The 20,482-nt window shown below is 34.7% G+C and overlaps 1 protein-coding gene and 1 non-coding gene across 2 annotated transcripts; one reads left to right on the forward strand and one right to left on the reverse strand.

Annotated features, from left to right (window-relative positions):
• Positions 1-2,568: 2,568 nt before the first annotated feature.
• LOC112101624 lies at positions 2,569-2,672 on the reverse strand. The gene has a single exon (XR_002907647.1). It is a non-coding gene; the product is annotated as a small nucleolar RNA R71 (small nucleolar RNA).
• A 12,470-nt stretch (positions 2,673-15,142) lies between these two features.
• On the forward strand, positions 15,143-15,550 carry LOC18032442 (S-protein homolog 3). Its single transcript, XM_006420497.1, has one exon. It carries the CDS (start codon positions 15,143-15,145, stop codon positions 15,548-15,550), a length of 408 nt encoding a protein of 135 aa, XP_006420560.1.
• The last annotated feature ends 4,932 nt before the right edge of the window (positions 15,551-20,482 follow it).

Consider the following 20,482-nt stretch of genomic DNA (forward strand, 5'->3'; position numbering starts at 1 on the left):
AGAGCAGTTTTTATGTCAGGGGACAAACTTCGATCTCACGTAAGACTATAGTTTGATCTATTACTGGTTTCCAGCCAAGGCAATTTCCATTTACTTATCTGGGTTGTGCTATGTATGTGGGAGGTGTGCGCATTCAGCACATTGATGATATGATTCGTAAGATCAGAGGAAGGATTTCTGGGTGGGCAAATCGGCAATTCTCTTTCGGAGGTAAGCTAGTACTCATTCAATATGTGCTTTCATTTATGTCGCTTCATTTTTTTCAAGTCTTGCGACCGCCTGCTACAGTCATTTAGATACTTGCGAGGTTATTTACCAGATTCTTATGGAGTGATACGGATTCTTAGCAGCGCATTCATTGGTGCAGATGGCTGTTGAGTGTTAGAAAATGCATATTTATAAAGGAGAAAACCGTCATTTTACATTTCAAGTCTTACTAACAACCCTTACTTTTATGTATTTAACCTTCTTGTGATTTAATTACATGTGTTTTATTTTAATTAAGTATTTTATGTATTTTAGGGGCATCATAGTCATTTCACAATAAACGAGAAATCAGATGGCAAAACGGACATCACTTTTGAACTCAGGACGGTCGAAAACCTTAGGAGGAGCATAAAAGGAAAAATGGCACTGTTCACTTGTACGGCACTGTTCACGTGTACGGTACTGTATACGTTACTGTTCACAACACTGTTCACATAGACAGACCGATGACGTGGCATTGACTGATGAGGTGTCACGATCCTGTTGGACTAAAATTCTTATATACTGTTGATGATGACGTGGCAGCATATCAGTGGACGAAAAATCTCGCATACGGTGCATGCATCACACAGGATTATTTTCAACCAAACCGCATTACTGTTCATCCGGGTCAAACCGCGTTACTGTTCAAAGTCGGGTCAAACCGTGTTACTGTTCATCCACGTGGTCAAACCGTGGACTGTTGACTGATGACGTGGCGCAATCCTGAGCGTCCAAAGTATTTTTAATCCGATGGCCATGATTTACTCCATGTATCTATAAAAAGGGGGCCTCTCCCCCCTAATTTGATATCTCTGAATCCATTTTTGGGATCCATTTTCTGTAATTCCTTCTCCATCTTGTATTTTCTGCGTATTTTAATAAATTCCCATTTTGCCCCTAGTTCAATTATGAGTGGCTAATTTTCTTTCAAGCTTGGGTTGAAGGTGAAGCCTCAACATGTGTCATGGGCTTAATTTGGTAAATTTATTTTCTCTTCCCCTCTAGTTTTTGTGGATGTTTTGACTTCTCGTCGACAAATAATACTAATCTTGTCTAGTACCGCCTTGGTTTCACCGGCCCTCTAGTATAAGGTTATTATTATTTGGCACGATAAGCCCTTAGCACCATATTGATTAGAGCGTGGTTCATGAGGTGTGGATTCCCCCTTCATGATTTAATTGGCATTAATACGGATTATTTAGCCCATGATGCATGTTGATACGGATCCAGATACCCAAGTACGTCAATTTAATCGATTTTCTCTACAATTTATTCTCGCCATTGCAATTCCAATTTTAGCATATTTTAAATCACTTCCACCACAATTCCAACCACCCATTTACAAAATTAATTCTATATATAATTAAAAATCCACCTCCTCGTGGGATCGACACTCGTCACCATTAGTCTATACTACAATAGATTCGTGCGCTTGCGAGTACATTAAAATTTGCACAACAAGTTTTTGGCGCCGTTGCCGGGGAGGTAAGTAATTTTAATTCATAGAATTAATTTTTGTGAATAATTTCTTTTATTTTTTTTCTTGTATTTTTATTATTATTAAAAAAAAAAGAAAAAGAAAAAAAGAGTGAATTTACATTTTGAGCTAAGAATTTTATTTATTTATTTTCTCTCTTCTTTAAAATTCTGTAATTTAATTTTGAATTTATTTTTCTTTGTAATTTTTTTTCTTATTAATTTATTTTTATTATTTCATGTATTTATTTTTGTGTATTTTTATAGTAAGGTTGTAATTGCGCAATAAGGTTAGTATCGTAATTTCTCCTTCTTCTTTATTTTTATTTATTTTGTTCTCATCTTTATTTTTTATTTTATTTGTTTTGCATGCATGGTCGAAGATCATTATTACCCAATCTTGAACCTATAGACCTTGAACTTGAAAAAACACTTCGCACACACAAACAAGTAAAAAATAAAATGGATTTGCAACCACAGGAGAGGCCATTTAAGGATTATTTCAGTCCTTTAGCAAATTTGAGCACATCATGTATAAGATACCCAAATGTAGCTGCTAGGAGCTTTGAATTAAAACCTAGTGTGCTAAATTGTCTCCCCACATTTTATGGCCTAGAAAATGAGGACCCATATAATCATCTGAATGATTTTCATGCCATTTGTCAAACTTTTAAATATGAAAATTTTTCAGATGATGATGTTAAACTCAGATTATTCCCATTTTCTTTAAAGGATAGAGCTCGTTCATGGCTTAATACATTGCCTGCCAATAGCATTTCATCATGGGAACAAATGGTAACTAAATTTTTGAATAAATATTTCCCAGTGCATAAAACCAATGCTATTCGCAGAGAAATCTCGGAGTTTACCCAGAGAGAGGAAGAGCAATTTTTTGAAACATGGGAGCGATTCAATGGGCTACTCTTGAAGTGTCCACATCATGGGTACGAGAAATGGCACCAATGTCAATACTTTTTGGAGGGATTACTACCGAATGTGCAAGAATGGCTAATGGCAACAAGTGGAGGAGAGCTAATGGCAAAAAGTGCATCAGAAATTTGGGAATTCTTCCAGCGACAAGCAGATAATTCCCAACAACGGAGTCGATCACTCAGGACTACTAGAAGAATTAAAGGAGTGAATGAGGTTCACATTGGCGAATCTAGCTCAGAAATTAAAGAAGTCAAAGCAATAATTGAAGGTCTCTCTCGACAAATAGCATCATTATCGACTGCTAAATCAACAGAGCCACATGACCATGACTCATACTCAGATCAAGCCAATGCCATAGGTGTAATGAGAAAACCATCGAATTACAACCCATACTCCAACACATATAACCCTGGATGGAGAGACCACCCCAATTTTTCATGGTCTCAAGGATTCCAACAGAATGGACCAACAGCTTCAGCTCCACCAATTCCACAAAATCCTCAAGCCTCTCAGCCACTATTTAGACCATACAATCAGAACCAGAATTACTCTCAGCCCAGACCATGGGAGGATTCATTCCAGAATCTTAAGAATCTTACTCACTCCACGATTGAGCAACAGAACCGCACCATTGATGGACTACGAAATGAGTTGAGAGCAGGCTTCAACTCACAAGCTCAATCAGTTTCAAGCCTCGAGAAGATGGTGGGACAACTTGCTTCTTCAGTTCAGACCTTGGCAATGACCGTTGAGAAAGGTAAATTTCCAAGTCAACCAGTGCCTAATCCTAAAGGAGTACATGAAGCAAGTACCAGTTCATCACAGCAGCATGGAGAGGTCAAAGCAGTCATGACCTTGAGAAAAGGAAAAGAAGTCGACAACAAAGTAGAGATGCCGGTGACAAAAGAAAATCAAATTGTACCTGTGAATGTTGAGGAATCATCACCGGAGGAGAAAGAAGAAACCAACCCACGGGAATATGTTCCCAAAGCTCCATTTCCTCAGAGGTTAGCGAAAGACAAGAAGGGAAAATCCACAGGTGAGATTCTTGAAATCTTCAAACAGGTAAGTGTTAACATCCCTTTACTTGATGCTATTAAGCAAGTTCCATCTTATGCCAAGTTTCTTAAAGACCTTTGTACTAAAAAGAGAAACATGCATGTTCAAAAGAAGGCATTTTTAACAGAAAACGTTAGTTCTATACTCCAACATAAAATTCCTTTAAAATGCAAAGACCCAGGCTCCCCCACTATCTCATGTAGTATAGGGAACCACACAATTGAGAATGCTTTGTTGGATTTAGGAGCTAGTGTAAATCTTTTGCCTTACTCTGTATTCGTCAAACTTGGACTTGGAGAATTGCACCCAACTCCAGTGGTGTTACAACTTGCAGATCGGTCCACGAAAATACCTCGTGGTATTGTGGAGGACGTGCTTATCCAGGTAGACAAGTTTTATTTTCCTGTTGATTTCATTGTAATTGACACTCAACTAATACAGGATTCAAGGAAGCACATCCCCATTATTCTAGGCCGACCTTTCTTGGCAACTGCGGATGCTCACATTCAATGCAGGACTGGAAATATGCAATTGTCTTTCGGCAAAATGACTATGGAGCTGAACATCTTCAACATTGCCAAACAACCTCACAGTGCAGATGATGGAATTGTTGATGTGGATTTAATTGAAGCATTAGTTGATGATACTTTTCTTTCAAACCTTAGTGATGATCCTTTACAAACATGTTTAACTCACTTTGGTTTGAATTTTGATATTGACAGATCGGTCGATGAGGTCAACGCCCTGCTTGACTCCGCACCATCCTTGGACACTAATAAATGGAAATCAAGAGTTGAACAACTAGCACCATCAGAGAAGAAACTCATCCCATCATCAGAATCACCACCGAAACTCGAGCTCAAACCATTACCCAACACTCTGGAATATGCATTTTTGGGAGAAGAAAGCACTCTGCCGGTAATCATCTCATCATCCCTAAATGACGAACAAAAAGGTAAGTTGTTGGATGTTTTAAAAGATCACAAAGGAGCATTAGGATGGACCATAGCAGACATTAAAGGTATAAACCCAGTAGACTGCATGCATTACATTCACCTTGATGAAAATGCTAAAACTACTAGGGAGATGCAACGTCGGTTAAATCCTAATATGAAAGAAGTTGTTAGAACCGAAGTGCTTAAGCTATTAGATGCAGGTATCATTTACCCAATTTCTGATAGTTCATGGGTCAGTCCTGTACAAGTTGTCCCCAAAAAGTCAGGAATCACAGTAGTTACGAATGCTGATAATGAATTGATAGCCACTAGAGTAACTACAGGATGGCGTGTATGCATTGATTATAGAAAGTTGAATTCTGTCACACGTAAAGACCATTTTCCTTTACCATTTATCGATCAAATGCTTGATAGATTAGCAGGCCATGAATTTTATTGCTTTCTAGATGGCTACTCAGGATATAATCAGATTCCCATAGCACCAAAAGATCAAGAGAAAACTACTTTCACTTGCCCTTTTGGCACATTTGCATATAGGAGAATGCCATTTGGATTATGTAATGCACCTGCTACATTTCAACGATGCATGTTGAGCATTTTTTCTGATATGGTTGAACGATTCCTTGAAGTCTTTATGGATGATTTTTTTGTCTTTGGTGACTCGTTTGATCAATGTTTACATCATCTAACACTAGTTCTGCAGAGATGTATCGAGAAGAACTTGGTCTTAAATTGGGAGAAATGCCATTTTATGGTAAAACAAGGTATTGTTCTCGGTCACATCATTTCGAGCAAAGGTATTGAGGTTGACAAAGCCAAGGTGGATCTCATTTCTACTCTTCCTCCACCTAAAACAGTCAGAAAAGTAAGATCTTTCCTTGGGTATGCTGGTTTTTATAGACGTTTCATTAAAGATTTTAGCAAAGTTTCTAGACTCTTATGCAATCTACTTGCTAAGGATGTACCTTTTGTCTTTGATGATTCATGTCTTATTGCGTTTGAAAAATTAAAGCATTTGTTGACATCATCACCCATCATTCAGCCCCCGAACTGGAGCTTACCATTTGAGCTCATGTGTGATGCATCTGATTATGCAGTAGGAGCAGTATTAGGACAAAGGGTTGATCGAATTCCTCATGTTATTTATTATGCTAGTATGACATTGAATGATGCACAGTTGAACTATTCAACTACTGAAAAAGAAATGCTAGCAGTATTGTTTGCATTAGAAAAATTTCGATCTTATCTCATTGGTTGTAAAATAATTACATTTACAGATCATGCTGCTCTTAAATATCTTCTCACAAAGAAAGATGCAAAAGCCAGACTAATTCGTTGGGTGTTACTTTTGCAGGAGTTTGACTTGGAATTCAAAGATAAGAAAGGGACAGAAAATGTTGTGGCGGACCACCTCTCTCGTCTCCATTTTGACACAATTACAGAGCCATTAATATTGAATGAGTCATTTCCAGATGAACAATTAATGAATGTGGAAGTATTACCTTGGTATGCTGATATAGTTAATTATCTTGTTACAGGTAAACTTCCAGAGTATTGGACCAAGCAAGATAAAGCTAAATTCTTTGCAGAAATAAAGAATTTCTTTTGGGATGATCCGTATTTGTTCAAGTATTGTGCAGACCAAATTTTTAGACGATGTGTCCCAGAAAGTGAAATTCAGAATATCCTTTCATTCTGCCATGAACAAGCTTGTGGAGGCCATTTCAGTGCTAAGAAAACAGCGACTAAAGTTTTACAATGTGGTTTCTATTGGCCAACTATATTTCGAGACGCTTACACTTTCTGTTCTTCATGTGATAGGTGTCAACGAATGGGGAGCATTACGCGAAGAAATATGATGCCACTAAATCCAATTTTAGTGGTTGAGATTTTTGACGTATGGGGTATCGACTTCATGGGACCCTTTCCCCCTTCTTTTGGCCATCAATACATATTGGTTGCTGTTGACTACGTATCAAAATGGGTAGAAGCAATTCCATGTAGGACCAATGATCACAAGGTGGTGATAGGATTTTTGAAAAGCAAGATTGTCTCGCGCTTTGGATTCCCTCGAGCAATAATCAGTGATGGTGGTGCCCACTTTTGTAACAAATCATTCAAAGCTCTTTTGACAAAGTATTCAATCACACACAAAGTGGCGACCCCGTATCATCCGCAAACCAGTGGCCAAGTTGAGATCTCCAATCGAGAAATAAAGCACATATTAGAAAAGACGGTGAGGCCGGACAGAAAAGATTGGTCATTAAGACTTGATAATGCCTTATGGGCATATAGAACGGCTTTCAAGACCCCGATTGGGATGTCACCCTACAGGCTAGTGTATGGAAAAGCTTGCCACCTACCTGTGGAACTCGAGCATCGTGCATATTGGGCCATCAAGAAATTCAATTTTGACATGCAGCAAGCCAGCTCAGAAAGAAGATTACAACTGGCAGAACTTGAAGAAATTCGCAATGATGCGTACGAAAATGCCAAGATTTACAAGCAACGAATGAAAGTCTTCCATGACAAGCAAATTATGAGAAAATCTTTCACTCCAGGTCAGAAAGTGCTTTTATTCAATTCTCGCTTGCACCTATTCCCAGGTAAGTTACGCTCTCGTTGGTCTGGTCCCTTTATTGTTCATACTGTTTTTCCACATGGGGCAATTGAAATTAAGGACCCAAAGAACGGTGTCACGTTTAAAGTTAATGGTCAAAGATTAAAGCCATATCTAGAATACCAACCACGTGGAGAAGACACCGAAATAAATTTGAGTGACCCACCAGATTTGAATTGATTTTTTTTTCTTTCTTTTCGTTGATTTGATTTTGTTTTCTTTCTTTATATTATTCTTTTGCTAATTGAAATTGTTTTTGCATAAGTGTGTTTATTTTACCATTAAGTTTTCTCTTATCATTGTTAATCATGAGTCTCATACTTAGACCATTCCTCCTGAACATTCTTAAACCACTTCAACGTGTCAAAACTCATCTCAAAAGGCAGATTCAATTTTGTAAAACACAACGCATTTGGGCTCTACAACCACCAGAGTTAGTAGCCTATGTTGAGGGTTTAGAAAGCCAACTCAGAGACATTGAGAGAAGTGTTTACGACATCCAGTTGGAGCTTGAGGTAAATTCAATAAGAGGACGATTTTAATTTTCTTTGTGTGTTTTAATTTGTTTTTCTGTTTGTGTGCTTTAGTTTGTTACCCCGGTGAAGTGGCGGATAACGGTACTCCGTGACAATCAAGTCGGTTACTTTAGTTTCCCATAATAACTGATATTTTGAGGCGAAAGTATGGACAGAAATGAGATTCTAGCAAAGCTTCACAAGCGATTCCCTTCACTTCCTCAGAATGCCCTCCTTACGATCTATAAAGCTCGGTCCGAACGCATGCGATTACTCATGAGGAATAACATACCTGCTGACATCCGTTGGTTAATCGAGGCTAAAGTATGATCGGCAGGTGAGTTACCTTCAAAATTTATTGCATACATGCCTGGTTGTGGTAAAGGAAATTATGCAAGAAAACGACGAGCTCGAAGAATTTCTGTTGCTTGTCATAAGTGTGCCAGAATGAGTTGCAATAAAAACCCATGTTCTTTAGGAATGTTGTCTGATAACAGGGAAGATAAGATTCAATTCATTAGGGATGGCTTGAATAAAGAGTCATTGGATGATATCCTTTTGTCTCTTGAAACGCATCCCAGTGGATATGTACAAGGAGCGATTCTCCAGTTATGACCATTATTCCAGAAAGAGCATGCACGATATAGTCTCGGGAATCTGACTATAAACGACCCTGTTTGCCAGTTTATAAGAAAACTGGATAGGAAGCCTATCCTCGACCCATAGAGGGCGTTCAAGCCGTTTCTGGACGTAAAACCAGAGGAAGATGTGAGCCACAGTCGCAACTACCTGTAAATATCCTTTTACTTTATTGTTATTTTATTTCACTATTGTCTTATTGTTTGCATTATTGTCTTTAATAATTTTATTAATGTTTGCTTTTTCCTTATTACTGTTTGCTTTTCCCTTTTTATTGTTTCCTTTTTGACTCGCGAGCCACGTGCTTTACGCGTTATTTGACATGGACATGTGACCTCATACACAACTATGACCCAATATCACCAAGACTCTTAAATGTGATTTTCTTTGTCAAGCACTCACAAATTGTTTTTTTAGAAGTATCGCAATGGCAGCTACTCCCAATAGACAATTCAAGAACATTTGTGTGCTTACTGGATTTACATATGGCAAACATAAAGAGTTCGTTGAGGCAGCCATAGATCTTGGTCGAAGCATAGCAGCGAGAAAATTACACTTGGTGTATGGAGGAGGTAATCGAGGGTTATCAAAAATGGTCTCAGAAGCAGCTTTTATCAGAGGAAGTCAAGTGTTAGGCATCATCCCAAGAGTCTTAAAACCATTGGGCAGTTCGTCTGACTCATCAACTGGAGAAGAGTTAGTCGTCTCAGGTATGCAGAAAAGAATAACTGAAATGTTTAATCATGCTGATGCTTTTATTTTCCTTCCAGGAGATCTTGCAACACTAGAGGCACTTATCACGCTAGCATCTTGGGCCCATCTGCACATCCACCAGAAACCCATCGGTTTGTTAAATGTCAATAACTTTTATGATGGCTTTATCGTATTTCTTAACCATGCAATAAAAAACTATTTCATTCCCGCTAATGTGAAAAAACTCTTTATTTGTGCTCACACTGCTAATGAGCTACTAGATTTGTTACAAGCTTATAGACCGGAGCCAGACCCCTGGACCTTTGTGTTGGAGCGTCTAAATAATGATGGTAACAGTAGCAGCAGTAAGAAGTACAAATTAGATTTAACTCTCCGCCTGTAAATATTTTCTTCTGTGTTGCACCACCCAGGTGATGTCTTCTAAACTCTACTTCTTTCATTTCAAACATTGAGGACAATGTTTCGTTCTGGTTGGGGGGAGGGAATAGTCGACAATTATGGAATTTTGGTTAAGTTTTTACTAATTTTTTGTTGTAGAAACTAACTATTGCTAACTTTTTGTGTTGAAGATGGCTGAATATGGAGTGTAGTGACTCTAGAAACGCATCTTTATCGTTTAAAAAAAAATTAAAAAAAAACTTAAAAAAAAATTCAGACATTTTCTTTTTTCTTTATTATGTGTTTATGTTTATTTTTCTTCTTTTTAATTTCTCCTCTATAAATATACATTTTCCAACTTTTGAGTCGAAGATGGCTGAATATGGAATGTAGTTCCTCTAGAAACGCATCTTCTTTAAAAAAAAAAATCATTTTCGTTTTCTATCATTTTACGTGTAACTTTTCTAATTAGTTTTTATGCATCATTTTCACATTTCTGCATGCATATTTTCATTTCATGTTTAGAATAGGTTGGGGGGTAGAATGTTGTTTAAAAAAAAAAATTGTGTGATTTGTTTTAACATTGGGTGACATGATTAATTTTAAATTTTAGTATTTGTATTATCTTTGGTCTTAAGTGATGTTACATTATGTTTGCTACTCTACATGTTGATGTCGGAGACATATATGAGTTGCTTGAAGGAATGAACATGTCATAATAAGTACCAAGTGAGTTTTTGAGCCTATCATTTTTCTTGGAAAGTAACCCTTTTGCCCATTCTTTATACAGCTTAACAGTTTATTATTGTATACACGATCTCTAGATTTCTTTTGAGTTAACCCTTAATAAAAATAAAAAAAAAGAAAAAAAAAGTGTGTTGCTACATTTGGAGGCCCATCTAACTAGTAGATATGGAAGGTTATTTAGAGCCCTAAAAGATGATGGAAATGCCATCTTTGATCCGTTTGAGCCTTTCTAGCCATCCCTTTTATTAAATATCCATAGTTAACCCTTTTGAGCCTTTAAAAAAATAAAAATAAAAAAATATTTTCTTTGTCAACTTATCATCTTGACCCACTCCGATTTGGAGTATTACCTGATATCTTATAAGTTTCATCACCTATTTATGTTTGAGAAAATGTAAATAATTATGTTGTTCAGTGAAGTTATAGCAAAAAAAAAAAAAAAAACAACAAAACAAAAGTTGTTGTTTCAAAAGAATAAAAATAACAATAATAGGTGAAATCCACCTTGCAACTTCCAAAAAATAAAAAAAATAAAAAAATTCTTTGCATTTTTCTCAAACATACACTTTGTTTTCTTTATTTCCTTTCTTTGTTAACCATGTCCCTAGCCTACGTTACATCCTAATAAAAGTCCTTCCTGATTTTAGGGAACTATAATCTGAAGTAGAAGCTAGTTATATGGGCTAAAAAGATGTAGTGGTGCATATAAAAAAAATAAATAAATTGGGTTGACTAACAGTTTTTATTTGACTTGAGATCGTATTATTTTTAAGCTAAGGGCATATTTATTTCATCTTGGTGAGAGCATGTGATATCACTTCTTCATTATTTTCTCTCAATTATCATTCATTGGAGTGACTATTTTTATTGGGTTTAATTTCTTTGTGAGAGTGTCACTACCTCCAGTGAGATTTTGGGGTTTGACATGTCATTCTTGAAAGTAGCTATAACAAAGTCTACTGGGCTGATTCATGTGGATGGTTGATGTGGGTGTGATGTTACTTTAGACTGGAGATAATGCTTATACTTTTATTTGATTGCTATCATTAATCTCATTGAATAAACACGAGTGTTTCTAAATTTTTTTTTTTTTTTAAAAAAAATATTTTGAATTTGAATTTTATTTTCGCTTCATTTGCTAGGGACTAGCAATAAGCTGGTTGGGGGGTGTGTTGAGTGTTAGAAAATGCATATTTATAAAGGAGAAAACCGTCATTTTACATTTCAAGTCTTACTAACAACCCTTACTTTTATGTATTTAACCTTCTTGTGATTTAATTACATGTGTTTTATTTTAATTAAGTATTTTATGTATTTTAGGGGCATCATAGTCATTTCACAATAAACGAGAAATCAGATGGCAAAACGGACATCACTTTTGAACTCAGGACGGTTGAAAACCTTAGGAGGAGCATAAAAGGAAAAATGGCACTGTTCACTTGTAAGGCACTGTTCACGTGTACGGTACTGTATACGTTACTGTTCACGACACTGTTCACATAGACAGACCGATGACGTGGCATTGACTGATGAGGTGTCACGATCCTGTTGGACTAAAATTCTTATATACTGTTGATGATGACGTGGCAGCATATCAGTGGACGAAAAATCTCGCATACGGTGCATGCATCACACAGGATTATTTTCAACCAAACCGCGTTACTGTTCATCCGGGTCAAACCGCGTTACTGTTCAAAGTCGGGTCAAACCGTGTTACTGTTCATCCACGTGGTCAAACCGTGGACTGTTGACTGATGACGTGGCACAATCCTGAGCGTCCAAACAGTTTTTAATCCGATGGCCATGATTTACTCCATGTATTTATAAAAAGGGGGCCTTTCCCCCCTAATTTGATATCTCTGAATCCATTTTTGGGATCCATTTTCTGTAATTCCTTCTCCATCTTGTATTTTCTCCGTATTTTAATAAATTCCCATTTTGCCCCTAGTTCAATTATGAGTGGCTAATTTTCTTTCAAGCTTGGGTTGAAGGTGAAGCCTCAACATGTGTCATGGGCTTAATTTGGTAAATTTATTTTCTCTTCCCCTCTAGTTTTTGTGGATGTTTTGACTTCTCGTCGACAAATAATACTAATCTTGTCTAGTACCGCCTTAGTTTCACCGGCCCTCTAGTATAAGGTTATTATTATTTGGCACGATAAGCCCTTAGCACCATATTGATTAGAGCGTGGTTCATGAGGTGTGGATTCCCCCTTCATGATTTAATTGGCATTAATACGGATTATTTAGCCCATGATGCATGTTGATACGGATCCAGATACCCAAGTACGTCAATTTAATCGATTTTCTCTACAATTTATTCTCGCCATTGCAATTCCAATTTTAGCATATTTTAAATCACTTCCATCACAATTCCAACCACCCATTTACAAAATTAATTCTATATATAATTAAAAATCCACCTCCTCGTGGGATCGACACTCGTCACCATTAGTCTATACTACAATAGATTCGTGCGCTTGCGAGTACATTAAAATTTGTACAACAATGGCCATCTGTCTGTTTTCCAATAGCGGAGGGTGGTCTTGGAGTTCGTTCCTTTTCTAATTTGGCCGATGCTTTCGAGATGAAGCTATAGTGGCGATTTCGGGACCAACACTCACTTTGGGCTTCTTTCATGAAATCTAAATATTGTAGAACTGAGCATCCAAGTATGGTTCAATTTCGCTAACCTGCCTCTCCTCTATGGAGAATATTATGCTCTATTTGTTGTATTGTTGAGCCTCATATTCGTTGGCTGGTTAGATCTGGTGATAGTAGTTTCTGGTATGATTGCTGGCTTAAATTTACACCTCTCTTTCATTTTAATCCTTCAGCAGCTTCTATAGCCCCAATATCTTTTTTTTGGTGTGGTGTGGTGTGGATTGGGATAAGGGGAGGTTTTTATCAGTACTGCCATCATCAGTTGTTGAACAAATTGTGTTAGTACCTATTTCTGGTACTGGGCCAGATATACTCCGTTGGGCCATATGTAGGGATGAAAATTTTTCTCTAAGGAGTAGTTGGGAATTTGTACGTGGGTCCCATAGCCAAAATGAGGTTTTTCATTAATTTGGCAACGACATATTCCTTCGTAGGTTTCTTTTTTCTTATGGCATTTATTGAATGGTTTCTTGGCCACGAATGATGCTTTGTGCTTTAGGGATTTTCACATGGGTTCTCGGTGTCTTTGTAATCGGGATGTTGAGACTGTCAGACACTTATTTTTGGATTGCACAGTGGTTCAACAAGTTTGGTGATGGTTTTACTCAATGATTGGTTGTTTGTATCTCCCTTTTTTGTCTCCTCATGCTTTGCTTAGTCACTGGCGATGGTGTTGCCATTCTTAAAAACATATTTGAGTCATTCTTCCATGTTTCATTCTATGGCATTTTTGGAAGGCTTGAAACACTCTCAGGTACGATTCGGTTGCCTTTAATGTGAACGCTATTATTTTTAGAGTGCTTTTGGATATTAGGCTAGTCAGCGACGCATTTGGTTTCAAGACATCTCAATTGAGGGGCATTTGGACACTCATATTGGGGAGGGATTGAGGATTATCATGCCTTCCCTTAGACCACCTCAATTGGTTTCTTGGATGAAACCGCCACAAGGGGTGGTGAAATTGAGTGTGGATGGTTGTTCTAGGGGAAACCCAGGCATGGCTGCTACTGGTGGTATTTTGTGAGATCATCAAGGCGTGATATTAGCTGCTTTTGGTTCCTTTTTGGGGCACCAATCTATTCTTTTTGCTAAATTAATGGCTTTGTTAGAAGGTTTAGATCTTCTTGCTCAACTTGGTTTTTCTAATCTTGAGGTAGAATCTGATTCAGCCACTGTAGTTTCTTGGGCCATTTCAAGTAGTTTCGTGCGATGGGATTTTACTTACATCCTTGGGCGTGTTCAGGCATTGGCTTCTAGGTCATCCATTAGTATTAGACATGTTTTTCTAGAAGCTACATCTGTTGCTGACTTTATGGCTAATTGGGCTTGTACCCATCAGACTTGTCAACGATTTTTCAATTCTAGTGATCTTCCATCCGGTTTATCAGGCATTCTTCATTTGGATACTCTTAGAATTCCATACATTCGGCACTAATCACCTTGATTTGTATTGATTTTATTTGATTACTAAATTATTTACTTCTCCTGGGAGGTTTGGTTTATTTCCCCTTCTTTATGTTCTTTCATTGATTGATTTATTTATAGGTAGGGTCCAGCCTAACCCCCCCACCTTCTTGGTGGATTATATATATATATTGAAATTATGATTCAAATCATAAGGATTGAATTAGCAATGCTCCAGAATAGTACGATGAAGGATATTTATTAATTATTTTGGTGAATTCATAGTAGTATATATATTTTTATATAATTTCGATTATAACGTTATAATTAATTATTTTTGGCATTTTTATTTTGATTCTCCTATTCATCAAAATGGAAAGGAAAACAAGGAAAAAAGCAAAGAAGACCTTAGTCTATGGAAGATATGCATGCTTTACTTGGCGGGCTCTGTTCAATTTCAAATGTCAATATTTCAGATTTTATCTAAAAAGATATACGACATTTGGCACCCGGCTGATTAAATCCATTGGATATAAACATACCAACCCATAAAACCAAAATGGATATTTGTAGTGCGAAAGGAAAAATCCAGAATGAGATACAATACAGATCCGAAATATAATGAATTTACCCAGTTTTTGTTGCAAACTATAATCTATGTATAGAATCCTAAGCACAATCTCACATTTTTTACTATGTTATATTTGGTATACCTGTACGCTATTTAAAGTGAGAGTTGCAAGAAAAATTCTTACGCATAGAATCAACACCACTAATCAAAAAAGAAAAATGACTTCTCTTGCCAAAACTCTATTGTTACTAGCTCTTCTTGCTGCATGCATGTCCGCGATGAGCAATGCTTGTTTTCTTTCTGAAAAAGTCCATGTGCAAATAACCAATCAGCTAGAAAATGGAGAGGATCTTACCCTTCATTGCAAGTCTGGGGATAATGACCTTGGTGAACATTTCCTCCATAAAGATGAGAACTATAAATTCAGTTTTTGTACTAACGTTTTTGACAAAACTCTGTACTACTGTAGTTTTGCATGGAGTGGGCAAGTTCGTTGGTTTGACGTATATGCTGGGGTCAGATATAATTGCCTTAATTGTAATTGGAGGATAACACATTCTGGTCCATGTTTGGAGCCTGATACTCCTGATGCTCAAGAAACTTGTTATCAGTATCGTAAGAAATGAATGATCCTCCTTGTATGTTTATTTTTTTATGAAATAAAAACTCTATGATAATTAGTGGATAAGATCTTTGTTAGAACATACTTTTATTTTATTTTTTGGTAAATATATATGGAATCGTGCAATGTTGTTATTAATTCGTAACAAATATGTTCAGAATATTAAAATGTTTAATTTTTAGAATCATTCTTCAAAGAAGAGCAAAAGCAAGTAATAAAGACCGAACAAGCCATTTTCTGCAGTCTTTATTATCGTACCGAGCGAACCATATGTAATTCCCCAAGGCTTTTCAAAGGATTTGGATCCCATGCTTAGCTGATTTTTTGCTAAGATCTGTGGGATCTTATGACGTGTCAGAATTACTTTTAATGACTAGATTTATTCATTTTTTATAGCATAAAACGCTCTATTATTGCCTTCAATTTTTAATCTGGTAATGATTATTATAAGATTGGATTAAACTTTCTCAATCTCATCAAACTCTTGCCCTTCTTCTTCATACGTTTCTTTCTTTCCGTTTTTTATTTTTTATTTTTTATTTAAAATATTCTGGGCAGCTAATTTGTTTCTTCTTCTTTTTCCAATCTCATGAACACATGTGACCATTACAAAACCTTACTTTATTTGGAGGAAATAAAAGTTAAAATTCTCCCAATAACGAAAAAATAAATAAATAAATATTAGAGAAAAAGAGAAGAAAAGATAAAACTGAATCAAGATTTCACTATAAAAATCGAATCCGACAAATCTAAATCATATTCCTTGCACATATATGAAATTTAGTATCCTCATGAAACGGTTCCAAAAATGGAAACAAAAAATTTATTTATCTATCCACAGGTTGTTTTTATTTCTTTACATCGACAATTGTTGTTGAAACTTTGAGCTTGAATAGAGTTATTGTGAATTTGTCAAAGAAAATGAGTGAGAAAAGAAAAAGAGAGAAAGGAAAAGATATTTTAGAAGAAAGTGAGATAATAATAATAATAATAATAATAATAATAATAATAATAATAATAATAATAATAATAATAATAATAATCAGTTAATAAAACGCGTTTGAGTTAATAATTATTTTTAAAAAAATGCCTTAGAATTAATCACAGGCAGTTGAGGCTTGTTAATAAAATGCATTTAATGAGAAAAAAAATCTCAGCCATTAAAAGCAATTATGACACATGTCATAGATTCCACAAAGCTTAGCAAAAATTCTACAAAGTATGGAATCCAAATCGTTTTCAAAGACGCTGTACCTGATACTATTACGTAGTTTTGTTTTTTTTTATTGTATAGTGAGATAGACATCTCCTCCAAAATAATAAGTCCTGTCATGGCTGCTATCGGCTGCCCCTTATGGCAAGGAGATGTAGCTTGAATGGAAGTTAAGAGCTGTTATGATAAGAGTATGTTTCCTTCAGAAGGAAAATATTTTCTATAAGAGGGAAAGATATAAGATACCTACCACACCATTACAATTTTATAAGCATTACAATGTCAATTTTTTAGTTGTTATTTTTTTTTTGGGTGTAAATGTACAAACTTCATTGAAAAAGAAAAATTAGGTAAGAAAGATCATATGTAAATTGATACTTATGGAAGGTCAATATTTTCAATTTTTTTTCCTTAAGTTCACTATTTTGGAATAACAGTTTGAAACTTATACTCTTAATATAATAAGTAGATGTTTAATATTCTTAAGAATACAATTAGAAGGGTATTATTGTACAAGAAAAGAAAAAATAAAGGTAAGAATGTAACAAAATTAACTGCAATGATGTTTTTAGGTATTTTAAAAATATAAGTACTGAATAGATACTTAAAATATAGAGATCAAACAAGTATTTACACACCACTCTTATTTTTCTCTATGTAATCACTCCCCAATTTCCCTTACAAATATTTCACGCCTTTGTCCTATTTTTCATAATTTGCTTGATTGAAATTAAGTTCTAATTTCAATTGCCATTGACTTATAAATTTTATTACATGTCATTTCTGTGAGAATTATTATTATTATTATTATTATTATTATTTTTACTAATCAACCAGTACAAAAATATTGCCAACTAGTGCAAGTACGTACTCAAGCTAAGCAGATATGAAACTGTGACTTTATCAACCTAAGAATAGTACCGTTTAGCACACTAGCGTACTACAGCCAACTTTGTTAAATAATATGGTTTTCACAACATACAAGAAGGAACATTGTGTTAAATTGGTATTCAACAAAATGTAACAAATGTTTTCGAGCTACTCTCATTAAAAAATTTTCATTCTCAAAATTTTAAATTAACAAGGACCACGAAGCCAATAAATTGTAGTGCCAGCCTCCCTTGGTCAAGGGCATAAAAAATCCGTAGGAAACAAGAGGTTCGAACTCGGCTCACATTTTTGTGGAGAAAATTATATTATTATTATTATTAGGTTATGATTCAACGGGGTAGTGGAAGTGGAACAATGGTAACGTAACATAACACGCTCACTTGACAAAAAGTCACAAGGGACCATATCTAAGTTTGATGGGGAAAATGAGCGAAACGCCTTTTTTATTAACAAATCTAAGTGAAACCCCTTCATGTTTAAAACCCAACAAAAACCCTCCTGGTGTTAAAAAAATTTGTTAACTTTTAATGATTTTTCTCCTTTTACTGTTTTGCCTTCGTTCTCTAATTCAATCTTACACCGTTACATGTTAGCACTTATCAATTATGGGCGCACATTTTGTTGAATACAGTTAAATTTCGATAAATGAATAGCATTAGGACCTAAAAAATTTACTAATTGATGTAGCAAATGTTAACATACCAATAAATTGATAAATTATTAATTTATGAAAAGTTCCTTATTTTTTGAAAGATAATCACATTTATAGTAGTTATTCATCTTTATTTAGTATTCATTATGTTTTATTTGAATAGTAGTCAGCTGTCTTACATTGGTAGTGATACGTTATTACAAAGATTTATTTTTCTATATTAAAGATGTCACAAAGATTTATTTTTCTATATTAAAGATGTCATATAGAGCTTGTATCGTACTTATTGTGGAACAATAATGTAAATTGAAATTTCGCATTTCAAAAAGAGTTAGAGATAAAATTCAATTCTATATCAATTTTAGAAGCAACAAACATCATCTAGAACATATTTTACAAAAGCCACATAACAATATCATGTGGATTTAGTTTCAAGTTAGGTAATTATTAACTTATAGGGTTAGTGGATCCCGTAGGAAAATAGGATTTTAAAACTTTATTATCTTATAAATTCATCAGATTATTAATTTACCATATTGACCCCAAGTCGGGACCAACAAAAATTGTTATTTAATTGAAGTTATCAATTTATTGAGGTTCCCCTTATATATATATATTACCATATACTATTTTATTATAATATCTATTAAAAAAATCTCTTTTTTATCCATATAATAATCAATATTAAAAAAAAAATCTCTATTTTCTACATTTGTTTTGCAATTTTTTAATCTTCTTCCATCTTATCGTCTTCTCCATTATTCACAATCAAAAACCATGACTACAAAAGTTCTAATTCATTGTTCCACCAATGTTCACTTCATTTTCATTAATAAAAGAATATTGAATTAAACAATTACGAAACTTCGCTATTCTCACAATTAAACTAGAAACAAAAGATTAAAACAATACCTTCAATGACTAATTAAAAATAGAAAATAAAAAAAATTAATCTATCGTCCTACATCAGGCTATAACAACCTACATCGGGTGATATCTAAAAACTTCTTGGATTAAATTAAAAATTATATTCACTTGACGGATACAAGCTTATTTAGTCCTTGTATTTTAAGACTAGTGTCTATTTAGTCCCTATATTTTTAAAAATGCCTCGAAACATCCCTGTCGTTAAAGTATTGATACCCATATCGTTACTTTTTATTTCTTTTGGCTTACTTTTACAATATTACCCTTTTATAATAATTTTTTTGTTTGGGCATTAATAAAAAGAAAATATTTAAATTACCAATTTAACCCTAAAAAATACAAAAAAATTATATTAATTTTTTTGCAAGCCCCATTTGCACACTTGGTAGTTTGCATATAATTTTTGACAACTAAAAATTAATATAATTTTTTTTATTTTCATTTTTTCGGGTTAAGTTGATAATTTAATTATTTTCTTTTTATTAATGTAAAAATAAAAAAAATTATTATAAAAGGGTAATATTGTAAAAGTAAGCCAAAAGAAATAAAAAGTAACGATAGGGGTATTAATAATTTAACAGCAGGGATGTTTCGAGGCATTTTTAAAAATACAAGGACTAAATGGTCACTAATCTTAAAATATAGGGACTAAATGAGATTTTACCCTTCACTTGACAGACAACTATTTAAGTAATTAAGTTCCATATTTTTCAATTCGAAATATCTTCAAATATTATTATTAGTTACATGCTTAATGTTGCTAAGACCAAATTTCAAATGTCAAATATTTCAGAAGATAAAGTACACTTTATTTGGCAGGCTCTATTCAATTTCAAATGTGAATACTTCAGATTTTATCAATAAAATATACTACATTTGTCACCCAGCTGTTTACATCTATTGGATAAAAACATTCGAATCCTTAAAATCAAAATGGATATTTGTACGTCAAAGTAAAAATCCATAATGAGATATAACACAGATTCCCAAAAAAATAATGAATTTACCATATTTAATTTCTTGCAAAGTAATATATACGTATATTAAATCCTAACCACCAGTAAACGTATTTGGCATCCCTTTACCCTATTTAAGTGAGTTGCAACTTGCACGCAATTTTCTTACACAGGAAAAACACAACTAATTAAACAAGCATAACGACTCTTCTCTGTAAAAGTACAATTTTACTGGCTCTTCTTGTTGCATGCATGTCCGTGATGAGCAATGTACGTTTTATTGTTAAAAAAGGTTGA

Source organism: Citrus clementina, unplaced genomic scaffold (genome assembly GCF_000493195.1).
Source record: "Citrus clementina cultivar Clemenules unplaced genomic scaffold, Citrus_clementina_v1.0 scaffold_9, whole genome shotgun sequence".
Classification (NCBI taxonomy): Eukaryota; Viridiplantae; Streptophyta; class Magnoliopsida; order Sapindales; family Rutaceae; genus Citrus; species Citrus x clementina.